The 13171-nt window shown below is 39.1% G+C and overlaps 1 protein-coding gene across 4 annotated transcripts in view; it reads left to right on the top strand.

Moving 5' to 3' along the window:
* The window catches only part of SORCS1 (sortilin related VPS10 domain containing receptor 1), a 595404-nt gene that overhangs the window by 476570 nt on the left and 105663 nt on the right, over positions 1–13171 (top strand). For all 4 annotated transcript variants that reach the window (XM_050804902.1, XM_050804901.1, XM_050804903.1 and 1 more), the window contains exons 11-15: positions 5335–5437; positions 5702–5778; positions 7622–7713; positions 9928–10035; positions 12103–12220. In XM_050804902.1, coding sequence (XP_050660859.1) covers positions 5335–5437; positions 5702–5778; positions 7622–7713; positions 9928–10035; positions 12103–12220 — 498 coding nt within the window. The remainder of the gene's footprint in view (positions 1–5334; positions 5438–5701; positions 5779–7621; positions 7714–9927; positions 10036–12102; positions 12221–13171) is intronic.

Here is a 13171-nt window from a genome sequence, read left to right as displayed (position 1 = left end):
GTAGTTTTAACCTGAGCTTTAGAAAGCAGGCTGCAGGTGAGAAGGGGAAAATGACAAAGGGAAGCAGGGAGGAGAGACCAAAATCACTTTACAAAAATCTGCCAAAGGCACTAAATAGGAAAGGAAATTTTTGAGCTACAGGAGACGAAGACTGTTAAAAACCTTCTTTAGGCTTGGGAGCTGGTGGCAAAGATGAGATAAAAAGTGATTTTAGATTGTGAGTACTTGGAAAGTGACAGTGTCACTGAAAGCACAGCCTAGTGATTAGAAAAGAGATTTTTCCAGCAGGACTGTTACAGATGTGGAATAAGTTCAGAATTACAGCCCGAATGCAATGTTCCTGGCAAAAATCTATGCTATAGAAATAAGACATCTAGGGTAATTTGGGCTGTATTTTTAGGACTTTTAGACTGATTGCCTGGAAGGCCCAGCTGGGATTTCTTTCCTCTGAAGACAGAATTGTACAATTAGATAGAATATTACAGGTCACAGTCCACCTGTCTCCAAAGCCTCAGGATTGGGCTCCCAAGAGGCAAGATGTGAGCTGAACTGAGCCTGTGACAAATCCTTGGGCCCTTAGGGAAAGCACACTGTTTCGTGGAAAGAGGCGCTGACTTTGTGGATTCGTCTGGCAGTTTTCTTTTCTTTTCTTTTCTTTTTTTTTTTTTTTTTTTTTTTTTTTTTTTTTTTTTTTTTTTTTTTTTTTTTTTTTTTTTTTTTTTTTTTTTTTTTGAGACAGAGTCTCACTCTGTCGCCCTGGCTGGAGTGCAGTGGCGCGATCTTGGCTCACTGCAACCTCTGCCTCCCGGGTTCAAGCGATTCTCCTGCCTCGGCCTCCCGAGTAGCTGGGATTACAGGCATGTGCCACTACGCCCAGCTAATTTTTGTATTTTCAGTAGAGACAGGGTTTCACCATGTTGGTTGGCCGGGATGGTCTCAATCTCGACCTTGTGATCCACCCACCTTGGCCTCCCAAAGTACTGGGATTACAGGTGTGAACCACCGTGCAGTTTTCTATTGGAACTGATCTGGCAGCTGCCCCAGGAGAATCTGTTTTTCACCTTTCTTCCATTGTCTCTGACTCCATATATTTTGCTGATTTGGGCTGGAGCTGAATTCCCCATACCCAGCCAGTTGATCCAGGGGCCTCCTTCCTCTTTGCCAATGACTCTTTATTGAAGATGTAATAAATTCGAATTTCAAGTCAGAGAAAGAAATTATACAAATGAGTATGTATTTCGGGAGGGAGAGTGTTAGGGATACTATTTGGGAGCTTGTTCTTTACAAAAGCTCTGATGTGTCTTTTCAGTACAGTATTCAGATTAGATACCATGGAGATAAAGGTACCATGAAGAAACTAAAGGCAGTTGATACAGAGCCTGAGGAGAAAGAATTGGGATTTGAAGCTGGTTGACCCTTAAGTAATATAACAGCTTTTAAAGTTGACTTATTACATGATGGGGAAATGTCTTCCATTATATGGTAATTCCCCAGTGGGATCTACAATGCTAGAAATAATTTATGGATCACCTGGAGAACATTATGCTACGTGAAATAAGCCAGGCACAGAAAAACCAAGTCTGTGTTTCTTCTACTTGGAACCGAAAACAATCAAACTTATAGAAGTGGAGACAGAATGGTAGTCACTGGAGGCTAGAAGTCGGAGGAAATAGGGAGATATTGGGCAAAGGGTACAATGTTTAAGTTAGACAGAAGGAATAAATGATAAATATTTGAAGTATAAAATAATAATGGATCAGTTAGATTCAGCAGACATTTATTGAACACTTGCAATAGCCAAAGTATTTTGTTGGTTAAAATAAAAGAATCAGGCAAAGAAAGGTAACTAGTAACTAGAGGTCCACTTATGGTTTCACGGGTTTGCAGACTCCCTGAAATTAAGTGCAAGACTCTGTGTTCTTGTCTGTGTGCACTTTTTCTTGGTCTTTAGTTTGCATCAGATGCCCAAAGTTTGTACCTGACCCAGAAAAGATTACAGACTAACGATCTAGTTGCTCCTAGAATTGGTATGCCATAGATAATTGATATGCCATGGCCTGTGACTATGTGTAAGGATGCAAAGGGCAGCTTCTAATAATGTGTGCTAGTCATTCTATCCTCTGTAGGTCAGCTGCTGGCATTGGTGGTTTGGGTGTACATTTCTATATTTTCTGAATGTGGAAAAGTCAGGAAAATAGAGAACTGCCTTTGGAACTGCTTTGACTCTATTGACTTGGAGATAACCCTGGAAAGAAAAAAGCAACTATTGCGACTATTAGCCTGTGTAGGTAGTCAGCACATATTTGCTAATGAGGTGAAAGAAGGCAGGAAGACAAGAGAAAGGAAGAGAGGGGCCTATGATGTGCCCCCAGCCTTGGCAAAATGTGCGTAAGAACTGGAGAGCTTTGTCCTGTGTCCTCCAGGAACTTGGAGGGGTTTGATAAGCATTCTAATAAAATATACTAATATAAACTATATTAATTGTTTACGACTTGACTTGGACAAATGTCCAAAACTGGTCAGTACAGCAGCTTAAGTTGAAAAAAGTGAAGATGAATCACTTCACACTGTTTTTTCCTTAAACATTTGTGTAGACTATAACTGCCTTGAAGAAAATGAAAGAAAAAAAGCCACAGAATATTCTCCTTGTACCAGCTGGGGGCAATCCAGTACTACAAATGTGAGAGTGGAGAAAAAAGTGCACCAAAAGATAATTTCTTATGTTGCTGTTACTGCGTGAACTGGTGTCTTTTTTTCTCAGATTAATCGATTTCAGTCCTCTGAAAGCGATAGCAACAGAGGCATGCTGAGGTAGCCAATGGAAAATGACATCTTTCCTTTGTTTTTGGTTTTGGTTTTTATTGTTGTTGTTTTGTTTTGTTTTGGTGTGGTTTGGTTTTGTATTAGAGATGGAGTCTCGCTCTGTCACCCAAGCTAGAGTGCAGTGGTGTGATCTCGGCTAACTGCAACCTCCGCCTCCCGGGTTCAAGGGATTCTCCTGCCTCAGCCTCCCGAGTAGCTGGGACTATAGGTGCCTGCCACCATCCCTGGCTAATTTTTGTATTTTTAGTAGAGACAGGGTTTCACCGTGTTGGCCAGGTTGGTCTTGAACTCCTGACCTCAAGTGATCCACCCACCTCTGCCTCCCGAAGTGCTGGAATTATAGGCTTGAGCCACTATGCGTGGCCTGACATTTTTCCTTTGTAATGCCAAATGCCCCTTACCAAATAATCCTTAGGTCAGGTGGAAAATAACTTTCAAAATCTTCCAGCCGTGGCAAGCAACTGGCTTAAGATTGCAAGTTGGGTGCTCTCCTGGCTAGGAGAGCCAGGTGCACCTGTTGCAAAAAGTCCTTGGTGATGCAAAATGTCCTCTGTTAAGCTCATATGTCTAGGGATAATCCCCAAGCAGTAGTCTACTTCTTGGAATGCCATACAGATGCTCACAACATTATTCAGATTATGTGGTTTATATTCCTGCCCACATACTTCTGGCATTGCTCTGAGTAAAATAGTAAAGTGATATCTTTCATGTCCTAACAAAAAAGCATTACTTGATATTGCAAGCTTCTATTTATTATCTTGTTTAGATTCTATGCTAGGTTTCACAAAAGATGCAAAGCACTACGTAATGAGTTATCTTTATTTATAGAGTATATTCTTAGAGGGATATAATTGTATATACCTGAAATAGATAATACAAGATTGTGCATAGTGAAATAAATTGTTGTAGATTAGAGGAGGGGAAACCCTGATAGGCTGCAGTTATCAGGAAGACTTTCATGGAAAACTGGTTTTGCACTCCTGGTTTATCCTGTCTTACATCATCTGAGTGTTGTACTATGCTGTTCTGGAACATCCACCGCATTTAATTATATCTGTTCTAGTCTTCCTCATGGACAAATAAAAGCCAAGCGTCTGGGCCTAATATTTCTTCTAATAGGGGCTGTCTTTTTTACTCTTGTAGAAGATTATAAAATGGAAACTCCTTTTTTTTAAAGATTTACATGAAATTTTTTATGCAAAACCAATCATTTCTTACTATTGTTCTACCTTGAGAGTTTTACTTTGTTGGCAGTAAAGAAAATTGTGATCTGCTGTTTTATTTCACCAGCGTTGTGGGTGCTTTTATTCCTGAGTTTCATTTTCACTTTGTCATTTACTCCATCCTATATAAATTTAATCATTTCATCTGTAGGTGTCTGAATGTCTGCTGGCTGAAACTTACAGAGCAGAATAAAAGTAATAACAGAGATACATTGGTGATTCCAGAAACTCCAGTTGATAAGATTAGAAAGTAATCTTCCTGAGAGATGAAAAGAAATGTGGGTTCAAACACAAACTTGTATTTTTTGACAACTCAGTACAAGAACTATTTTAAACAAAATTCATATAAGATTTATTATCCATTTTTTCTTGAAAACTGTTGATATCTCAATCAGATAATTTGACTGAGGTTTCTGCACAGATAAACAAGTCCCTTACATTTTCATTTAAATTTTTACTACTAGTGCATTTTGTTTACGAGTATGACTTTTATATTGAATGATTCTGATTCTGATAATATCCTGGTAGAGATGCTGGGTCAGTTGTTTGGCGGATGTTTGGATAGTTTCATATACTTTTTCTATACAACTGAGACCAAGGTCTCAAATGGAGGATGACTAAGAGATGCCAACCTACTTTTTCAAAATCCTCCCACCCGACTTGACCTTCTCTCCTGGCTTCGTATCCCATTTCTCCTCTTCAGTCTTTCCTGATGACATACTGTGCTACTCACCTTTTCTGCTTCTTTTTCTTTGTTGTTGCTATTACTCAGGCCTGAAATATTCTTTAACCTCTTGAACATCTATCTACTGTTCATAACCTATCCATCTTTGCTTCAGGCACTGTTTTCTTTTTGGAGTCATTCGTGATTCAAACTTCAGCATAGTATCTCTACCTTCTACAATCTCATACTATTTTGTCTCTACATTTTTTATGGCTGTTAAAATATTCTCTTTTATGGTAATTAATAGAAGGATCTCATGCCCTCTATATAAACTGTAAGCTCTGTAATGACAAAGACCAAATTAAATTATAACTAAAATGAAGGTGATCTTTCCTTTACTAACTTGAAGATTGTTTTACACTTAGTGGACACTAGATATTTGGGGGATGAAAGATGATGGGTAGGTATAGGTACAGTGGGTGGTTGGAGTGGTGCATGGATGTATGGTAAATGGGATGGTTGGTTAGATGGATGGATGGATGGATGGATGGATGATCTAATTCTGAGCTTCAAATGACCATTTTGATTATGTGATTTTGTGGCACTTATTATTTCTCTTTTCAGCCCTATTGCTCACTACACCTTCACCTGAAGGTCTCTGAGAATCCCTACACGTCAGGGATCATTGCCAGCAAAGACACAGCTCCAAGCATCATAGTGGCATCAGGTAAGAAGCTTGCCTGGTTTGCTGGCTGTGGTAAATAGTGTTTATTTTAAGAAGCTAGATATCTGTACTTGGAACTTAATGAGCAAGCTAAAAGTATTTTTGAAAGGCACCTAAGCCATTGGCCCTGAAGCAAGTCTGCAGAAAACTCCTGCACAGACAGAATGCTTGCAGTCAAAATCTTTCTCAGGCAATGCACCTGCCAATATAGTCCATTGTTGCTTTTGCAGAAAGTTCTTTTCACTAATGTCATCATTCTCTTTCTAGGTAATATAGGTTCTGAATTGTCAGACACTGACATCAGCATGTTTGTCTCTTCAGATGCAGGAAACACCTGGAGACAGGTAAGAAAATACCCTGGGTCAAATCACTGAAGTTTAAGTAACATAAAAATTGCCCAGCTTGGTTCAAATCTGGGAACTTTTTCAGCAGTGCTACACATAAATGCTAACGACTGTGAATATGTTTGTTTTTCCTTTTTTAATAAAAGTCTTAAATCTTGGAATTTAGCAAATATTTATAGAATTAGATTTTTTATCATTTAATAAAGATGTTCCTTATTCAGAGCTTGTATGTAAGGACATTTATAAGTCACAACGAAACCAAATTAAGTCTGACTAAATTTTTTCCTGTAGATGAAAACCAGAATACCTAAGGGTTTATCATATAGGGAATATGCAGCCTTAAGGGTAGATTACATATCTAATGCTGAGTTGGCTCCATAAATTCCCCTTGCCTTGAAGTCAGAATAGGAAGGAATGCAGATATAGAAATGGCCATTACCCAGGTGGTGTTCTGAGATGTTTAAATCTCATGTGCAAAAGACAGAGTAATAACCATCAGGATGCATATGTTAGAGAAAGTAGAAATGGAATACTTTAAACCAGTGTGTTTAGCTTAAGTGCTTCATGCCTTTCTTCTGAATGAAAATTAGGTACCCATAGCTTATAAAACAGGCATTTAATGAGGTTTAGCAATCTTAACAAGACATGCACCTAATGCGTGGTGGTTATACCTCAATAAATATGTTTTAATAACCTACCGATGTTTAATTATCATACAATAACTAGCTGTAAATTGAAATCTAATGCATAGGTAATCACACTTAGCAAGGAGAGCACTCTGCTTTACATTTTAGATAGAGGTGTCCACATTATGTTCCAATTGCCATTTCTTAGCTTCAGACTCTTTATAGATCCTCAGTGGGATTCTGATATTTTGAGCGGAGGAGGAAGGGAAGAAATTTGCATAAGAAACCCCATAGCAATTGATCTTGGAGGTATGTAGAAACTTGGACTATCCTAAGTAAACTTCCTTTGGAGAACAGAGACCTAGGATCCCATTTTCTTCTTTCCAACACCCCAAACAAGGCAGAGAAGTCTTTACTTCTGTAGTCTTGGGGTGCATCTTGGGTATAAGAAATAAACAAATTGGAAGAAGAGTGTCTGTAATGTAACTCCAGGCAAGCCTATACTAATAATCTGAGAGAACAGTATGCATCTTATACAGAAAGGATCTAGAGATTGTTTCCATTGTGTCTCCATTTGACTTCAAATTTGTTTCTCTACATTTGGAGAAAGACCCAATGACACATGTACCCAAAGATGACAACAGAACTCACCATGATTTTGGTGGACCATCTATTAATTAAACAAGAACAGTTTTTGATAACAGTCGGAAACTTCAGAGTAATAAGATCTGGAAAGGGCACTGTAATGCAGCAAGTCCAAGTTCCGTCCATTACTGTATGCATGATCTCAGGCAAGTTACCACATCTCTCTAAACCTTAGATTCCTTATTTATGAACATGAGACTGTTGGAGTAAATGATTTCTAAGGTTCCCTCTGTCTAGAGATGTATAATATATGACAGTTAACCAATATTCTGACATCATCATAACTGGGAATCAATAGAAATTATCATGAAAATGAAGGAATCTAAGCATGAACCCATAAATATTCATTGTTCAAATTTATTTTATACACACCTAAAATTATTTTGTGTAACACCAATGGTACAATAGCCTATGTTGGGGAGAATTGTTCTATAACTTTATTTTCCCAAAGATTTAGGGAAACCTATTTATATCATGGGAAGGATTTTTGTTCTCATATGAAGACTTATTCTTTGAAGGCTGGGTATGTGTGGATGTGGATGTGTGTCCATGTATGTGTTTTCCTCATCCAGATCTTTGAAGAAGAGCACAGTGTTTTGTACCTGGATCAAGGTGGAGTACTTGTTGCTATGAAACACACATCTCTCCCAATTCGACATCTTTGGTAAGGGCACCTGCTGCCTGTGTGATCTGCACCTGATGGTCCTGCACTGCTAAGATCAGTCTAGGAGTCAGGCTATCGAACTGTGTCTGTTTTTGCAGTAAATCTGTTACCAAAATGCCGAGGTTTGGTTCAGGTCCTCTTACTCTCCATACAAAAGGCTCATCCACTGAGACAACAAATGTTGCCAGGAAAGAAAGCTTTAATTGGGTGCTGTAGCCAAGGATATGGGCAATCAGTCCCAAGTCCATCTCTCTGATGACTAAAATTAGGGGTTTATATAGAGGGAAGAAACGTAACCAGGTGTGGGAAAACAGGAATTAGGGAAGGATAAAGAAGAGGAGGTGAGGAAGAGGAAGTGGTCCACAGGAAGCAAGTTGGCAATTAGACAGTCATGATGGGTAAGTTGTCTGGCTTCTCATTGTCAGATGCCTTTATCTGGTAAGTTTCAGCTCCTTGATACTACCTGGGAGGCCTGATGGTTGGTTTCCTGAGAAAAGAACTCAGATAAGACAAATGTAACTTTCTCAAGTTTTAAGACAGGGAGGATCAATTTCTATGTTTATTCAAAGAAACCGTAAACATTGGTTCTATAGGACAGTTGGGCCAGTTTCAGAATGTCAAGGTCTACTAGAGCAGTGGTGGTAGGAAAGAGAAAGAGACACAGACGGGGGGTGGGGAGGGGGTGATGTGGGGGGGGGGGAGAGAGAGAGAGAGAGAAAGAGAGAAAGAGAGTGTGAGAGTGTTTTACTCCCTGAGAGAGAAATTGCATTATACTTTGCAAATGTTATGATACTTTCACCCTCACTCCCTCACCAGTATATTGTTCTCTCAACAAGATTACAGGTAGAACAATGTTCATGATCAGGTATAGTCTCTGAATAGCTTGACTTCTTGCAGTCACCTTTCCCAAATAACATCTCCTGGAGTTTAATATCCATATCCATTTTTGCATTCCACACAGAGATGATCAACTCATCACAGTTCTGCTCCAGTCTCATTTCTCCTGATCTTGCTTTCTTGTTTTTCTTTTTTGAGGTGATATTCCACAATTCTGCCTGTGCATGGCCCACAGATGGATGTATAAGAACTAACTTCCAGAGGACTTATCGATAGGCTCTTTCATCCGTGTTTTTGAAAGTGGTTCTCTCCATATATGAGTTTGTCCAAAATCAAAAGCCCAGTTTTCCTTCTACTGTTAGTTATTTTGATGACAGAAGGGAAAGCTGCAAAAGAGAAAAGAAAAACAGGCTAAGCTTGAGCAAGGGCATTCATAAAGAAATGCAGAGCAAAAGAAAGGGTTCTGGGTGACCATCTTAGTTCATTTGGGCTGCTATAACAAAATACTGTCAACTGGGTGGCTTATAAACAACAGAAACTAATTTCTCGTAGTTCTGGAGGTTGAGATGTCCAGGATCAAAGTGCTGGCAGATTCAGTGTCTGATGAAGGCTCCACTTTTGGGTTTATAGATGGCACCATTTTGCTATGTCCTCACATGGTGGAAGGGCAAGGCAGTTCTCTGAGGCCTCTTTTATAAGATGACTAATTCCTTTCATGGGTGGTCCGCCCTTATGATTTAATCACCTCCTAAGGTTTCCACCTTCTAATATCATCACATTGGTGATTAGATGTTCAACATTTGAATTTTAGAGAGGACACAAGCATTTAGACCATTCCAGTGACCATCAGGACTGAAGAATTATCTTCTCTTGCTTTCAAGAGCCTATCCTGTACTCATTCATTCAGTGAGGTCAACCAGGATTTATAGTTGTAAGAAGGACACACTGAGGACTTGGTCACTTAGAGATGAGTTGATTGAAATCTAAGTAAGTCTTACAAGGTCATCACTCTTCAGTATCACCTGTGAGACTTGTTAGACAGTAGAGAGGTTTTGGACAGGGTCAAGAGCTTGAGGTCTAAGAAATAAAAAAATATCCAAACTTTCAAAAATTTTATAAAAGACTTATAGTTAATTCCCATTTAATGTAGCTGTTCCTTTATTGATGTTTTAATACATCTGTGTCCCCATGGCTTGGCTAACTGTATTTCTATTTTCCGATATAATTAAGAATACTTATTTATATGAAAGGCTCATTTTGACAATGTCTCAGCTACTTTTAAAATGTATTATCTCTGGGTTGAGAGTGTCTTCCCTTTGAAATGACTTTTTTTTTTTCCTTCGGAGATCTGATGACTGATATTTTTTATATCATTAGGTTGAGTTTTGATGAAGGGAGATCTTGGAGCAAATACAGTTTCACATCTATTCCACTTTTTGTGGATGGGGTTCTGGGTGAGCCTGGAGAAGAGACTCTCATCATGACGTAAGTTGAAACTATGATGTGGTCCAGCCTTCATAGAAAAGAGTAATCTACAAAAATGTTTTATAGCTAAGCCTGTTTGATTTGTAGCTGTTAGGTTAAGGTTGTTGCATCTTACTGCAAGAGCGTACAGAAAATAGGGAAGAAAAATGTGGGCAGCTATTTTCTTGGTTCTTTGATAGTTTTTAGGAGACCCAGACTGAGGCGCTTAGAGAAATTAGAAGTGACAATTTCAATAGGAAATAAATCTGTACATTTAAAACTTTAATAGTAAAGAACCTGCATATGTAGAAAATCTCAGGCATATAGGAATGATTTCGCTTTAAGTCAGAACATAGAGTTTCATCAAAATCCCACAAAGCATTGTATTTTTCCCTGGCTCTTTACCTAACCCAATTGTGAGGCATATGAGGAAAACCGTGAGAACAGTCTGTTCTTGTGAAATTGCATTTATACTCATTTTTGTCTGGAATGTGATGATCATTAATTTGCAAAAGATTAATGACCCTGCCTATGAGCTTCAGTACATGGACTTTGAATTTCAAGTATGAAACTGTAATAATTCATTCCTTTGGAAAATTGGACATGGAAAATAGGGATGGTTGTAAAGTAGTTGATCTGTCATCAATGAAAACTTTCAAGCCAAAGTCAATACTTGGTAAGCTTTCCAATTCTCTCCCCTACCACTACTCCTTTTTTTTTTTTTTTTTGAGACAGAGTCGCACTCTGTTGCCCAGGCTGGAGTGCAGTGTCATGATCTCAGCTCACTACAAGCTCTGCCTCCTGGGTTCACACCATTCTCCTGCCTCAGTCTTCCGAGTAGCTAGGATTACAGGCACCCACCACCATGGCCAGCTAATTTTTTTAATTTTTTTTTAAGAAGAGACAGGGTTTCACCGTGTTAGCCAGGATGGTCTCGATCTCCTGACCTCGTGATCCACCCGCCTTGGCCTCCCAAAGTGCTGGAATTACAGGCATGAGCCACCGCGCCCAGCCTACCACTACTACTTTTTAATGGCGGAAAACAATAATAAAAATCTAATATGACTAATAGCTACACTTTTCTTAATGAGAAACATAGCTAAATTAGCAATGCGTTCCATAATTTGTCTTTCTTCAATTTTTATATTTTCAAAACAGAGATTTTTAAAAACTGACCCAACAGGCCACTTCATGGCTTTTCTTCAAACCTCTGATTGGTAATTCAAACATCTCAGTAAATACTTAAGTCTCTCTGAGTAAAGAGAATAGAATGTGCAATGTAGGAAACCATTATTAGTACTTGGCTCTGCTGATCACTTTCGCTAGGGGCTGGTGGGAAGGTAAAATAGCATGGAAACCATGGGAACTATGTACATGAGCAAGATAACCTAGAAGTCTAATCTTGGACCACATAGAATACAGCATTTATGATTGTTTTTCTCAACCATATTTTCCCAACCAATCTTGTGGCAGAATATGTACAAGTGGGCTCTTGAATTAAACACTCTGGGTCTGGTTCTACCTGTTATTATGACTTGATTTTGTTTTTTTGCAATGTTAACAAAACTCATTGAACCTCATGTTATCTATCTGTGAAGTGGATCCAGTAATAGTACCCTCCTCGGCCAGGTGCAGTAGCTCACACCTGTAATCCCAGCACTTTGGGAGACCAAGGCGGGCAGATCACGAGGTCAGGAGATCGAGACCATCCTGGCCAACATGGTGGAACCCCATCTCTACTAAAAATAAAAAAAAAATTAGCTGGGTATAGTGGTGCATGCCTCTAATCCCAGCTACTCGGGAGGCTGAGGCAGGAGAATCACTTGAACCAGGGAGTTGGAGATTGTAGTGAGCCGAGATTGCACCACTGCCCTGCAGCATGGTGACAGAGCAAGACTCTGTCTAAAAAATAAATAAATAAATAAATAAAATAAAAAGTACCCTCTTCATGAATGTGTTTTGAGGATTAAATGATGTGATTCATGTAATGTGCTTAGCTCAGGGTGAACACTCCACAAATGCTCTCTGTAGTTATTACTCATGGCATTATTATCATTGTGATTATTTTTATCACCATGAACTCTGTAGAGTGTTTGGACACTTCAGCCACCGCTCTGAATGGCAGCTGGTCAAAGTAGACTACAAGTCCATTTTTGATAGACGGTGTGCCGAAGAGGACTACAGACCCTGGCAGCTGCACAGCCAGGTAGGAGGAATAGAACTGAGACTAAGGCATGGGCAGGAAGCATGAGTGGTGTTGGGGGAAAGCTGGTTGCTAAGGTATAGGAACTAGGATGATCTAGGCCAAAATGTCCATCTACTGTTTACTTACACATTTTGTGTTCCACAGCAGTGAACAAGCTCACCATTTATAGCTTGTTGTGAAGTCATTTCTGTTTTTATTGTGCTAAAATATAATGAGATAAAATTCAAATGTGCTTGGCTTAGACTTACAACTCAAAATGAAATACCAATTCAGCACTGAGATCCAAACATAATTCATCTAAGAATGTCATATGGTTGCATGGTGGGGGAGGGGATAAGGAAGAGATCTTCAATGTTATCTAGCAGTGCAAACAGAGACATAAAATAACAAAATTATGCTGGGTGAGTGTTGCCAGATAAATCCTTCTTCCCATTTGCCTTGATTCCTTGGAACTATATAGTACTTTTTGCCTCCTTGCCAGGTAGTATGAGAATGCAAAATTATTAATAGGCAACTTCCATTTGTCCTGGCCTCTCACCTATTCAGCTTATATCAAAATGCTTGGATTGAAGTGTCTCTCCCTTGATTTCCCAAGGTACAAGTCGTTCCGCAGATCTCTCAAAGGATATGGTAGAAGTACCTGCTGCAAAGCCATCACCATATTCAGGCAGAAAAACGTCATATACCTCAAACCTAGACTAAGTAATATATTTAAATGTAGATGTGTAATGAAGCCAGTTAAAGTGAGTTTGCTCAAGAAAGACAGTGTTCAGTAGATTAAGCAAAATTCTACTCTGATCTTTCAGAAACACAAGAGGAGGAGTGTGTCTGATAGTGGGCCCTGCGTTATCTGGAAACACCCACCCTATTCAGAGGCTAAACAATAAAATCGCTCATTTACATTGCTGATATTTTCTCCTTTGGGATGCACAGTCATTGTGATATTCAAAG

Source organism: Macaca thibetana, chromosome 9 (genome assembly GCF_024542745.1).
Source record: "Macaca thibetana thibetana isolate TM-01 chromosome 9, ASM2454274v1, whole genome shotgun sequence".
NCBI lineage: Eukaryota > Metazoa > Chordata > Mammalia > Primates > Cercopithecidae > Macaca > Macaca thibetana.
This window is presented reverse-complemented; position numbering and strand designations above follow the sequence as displayed.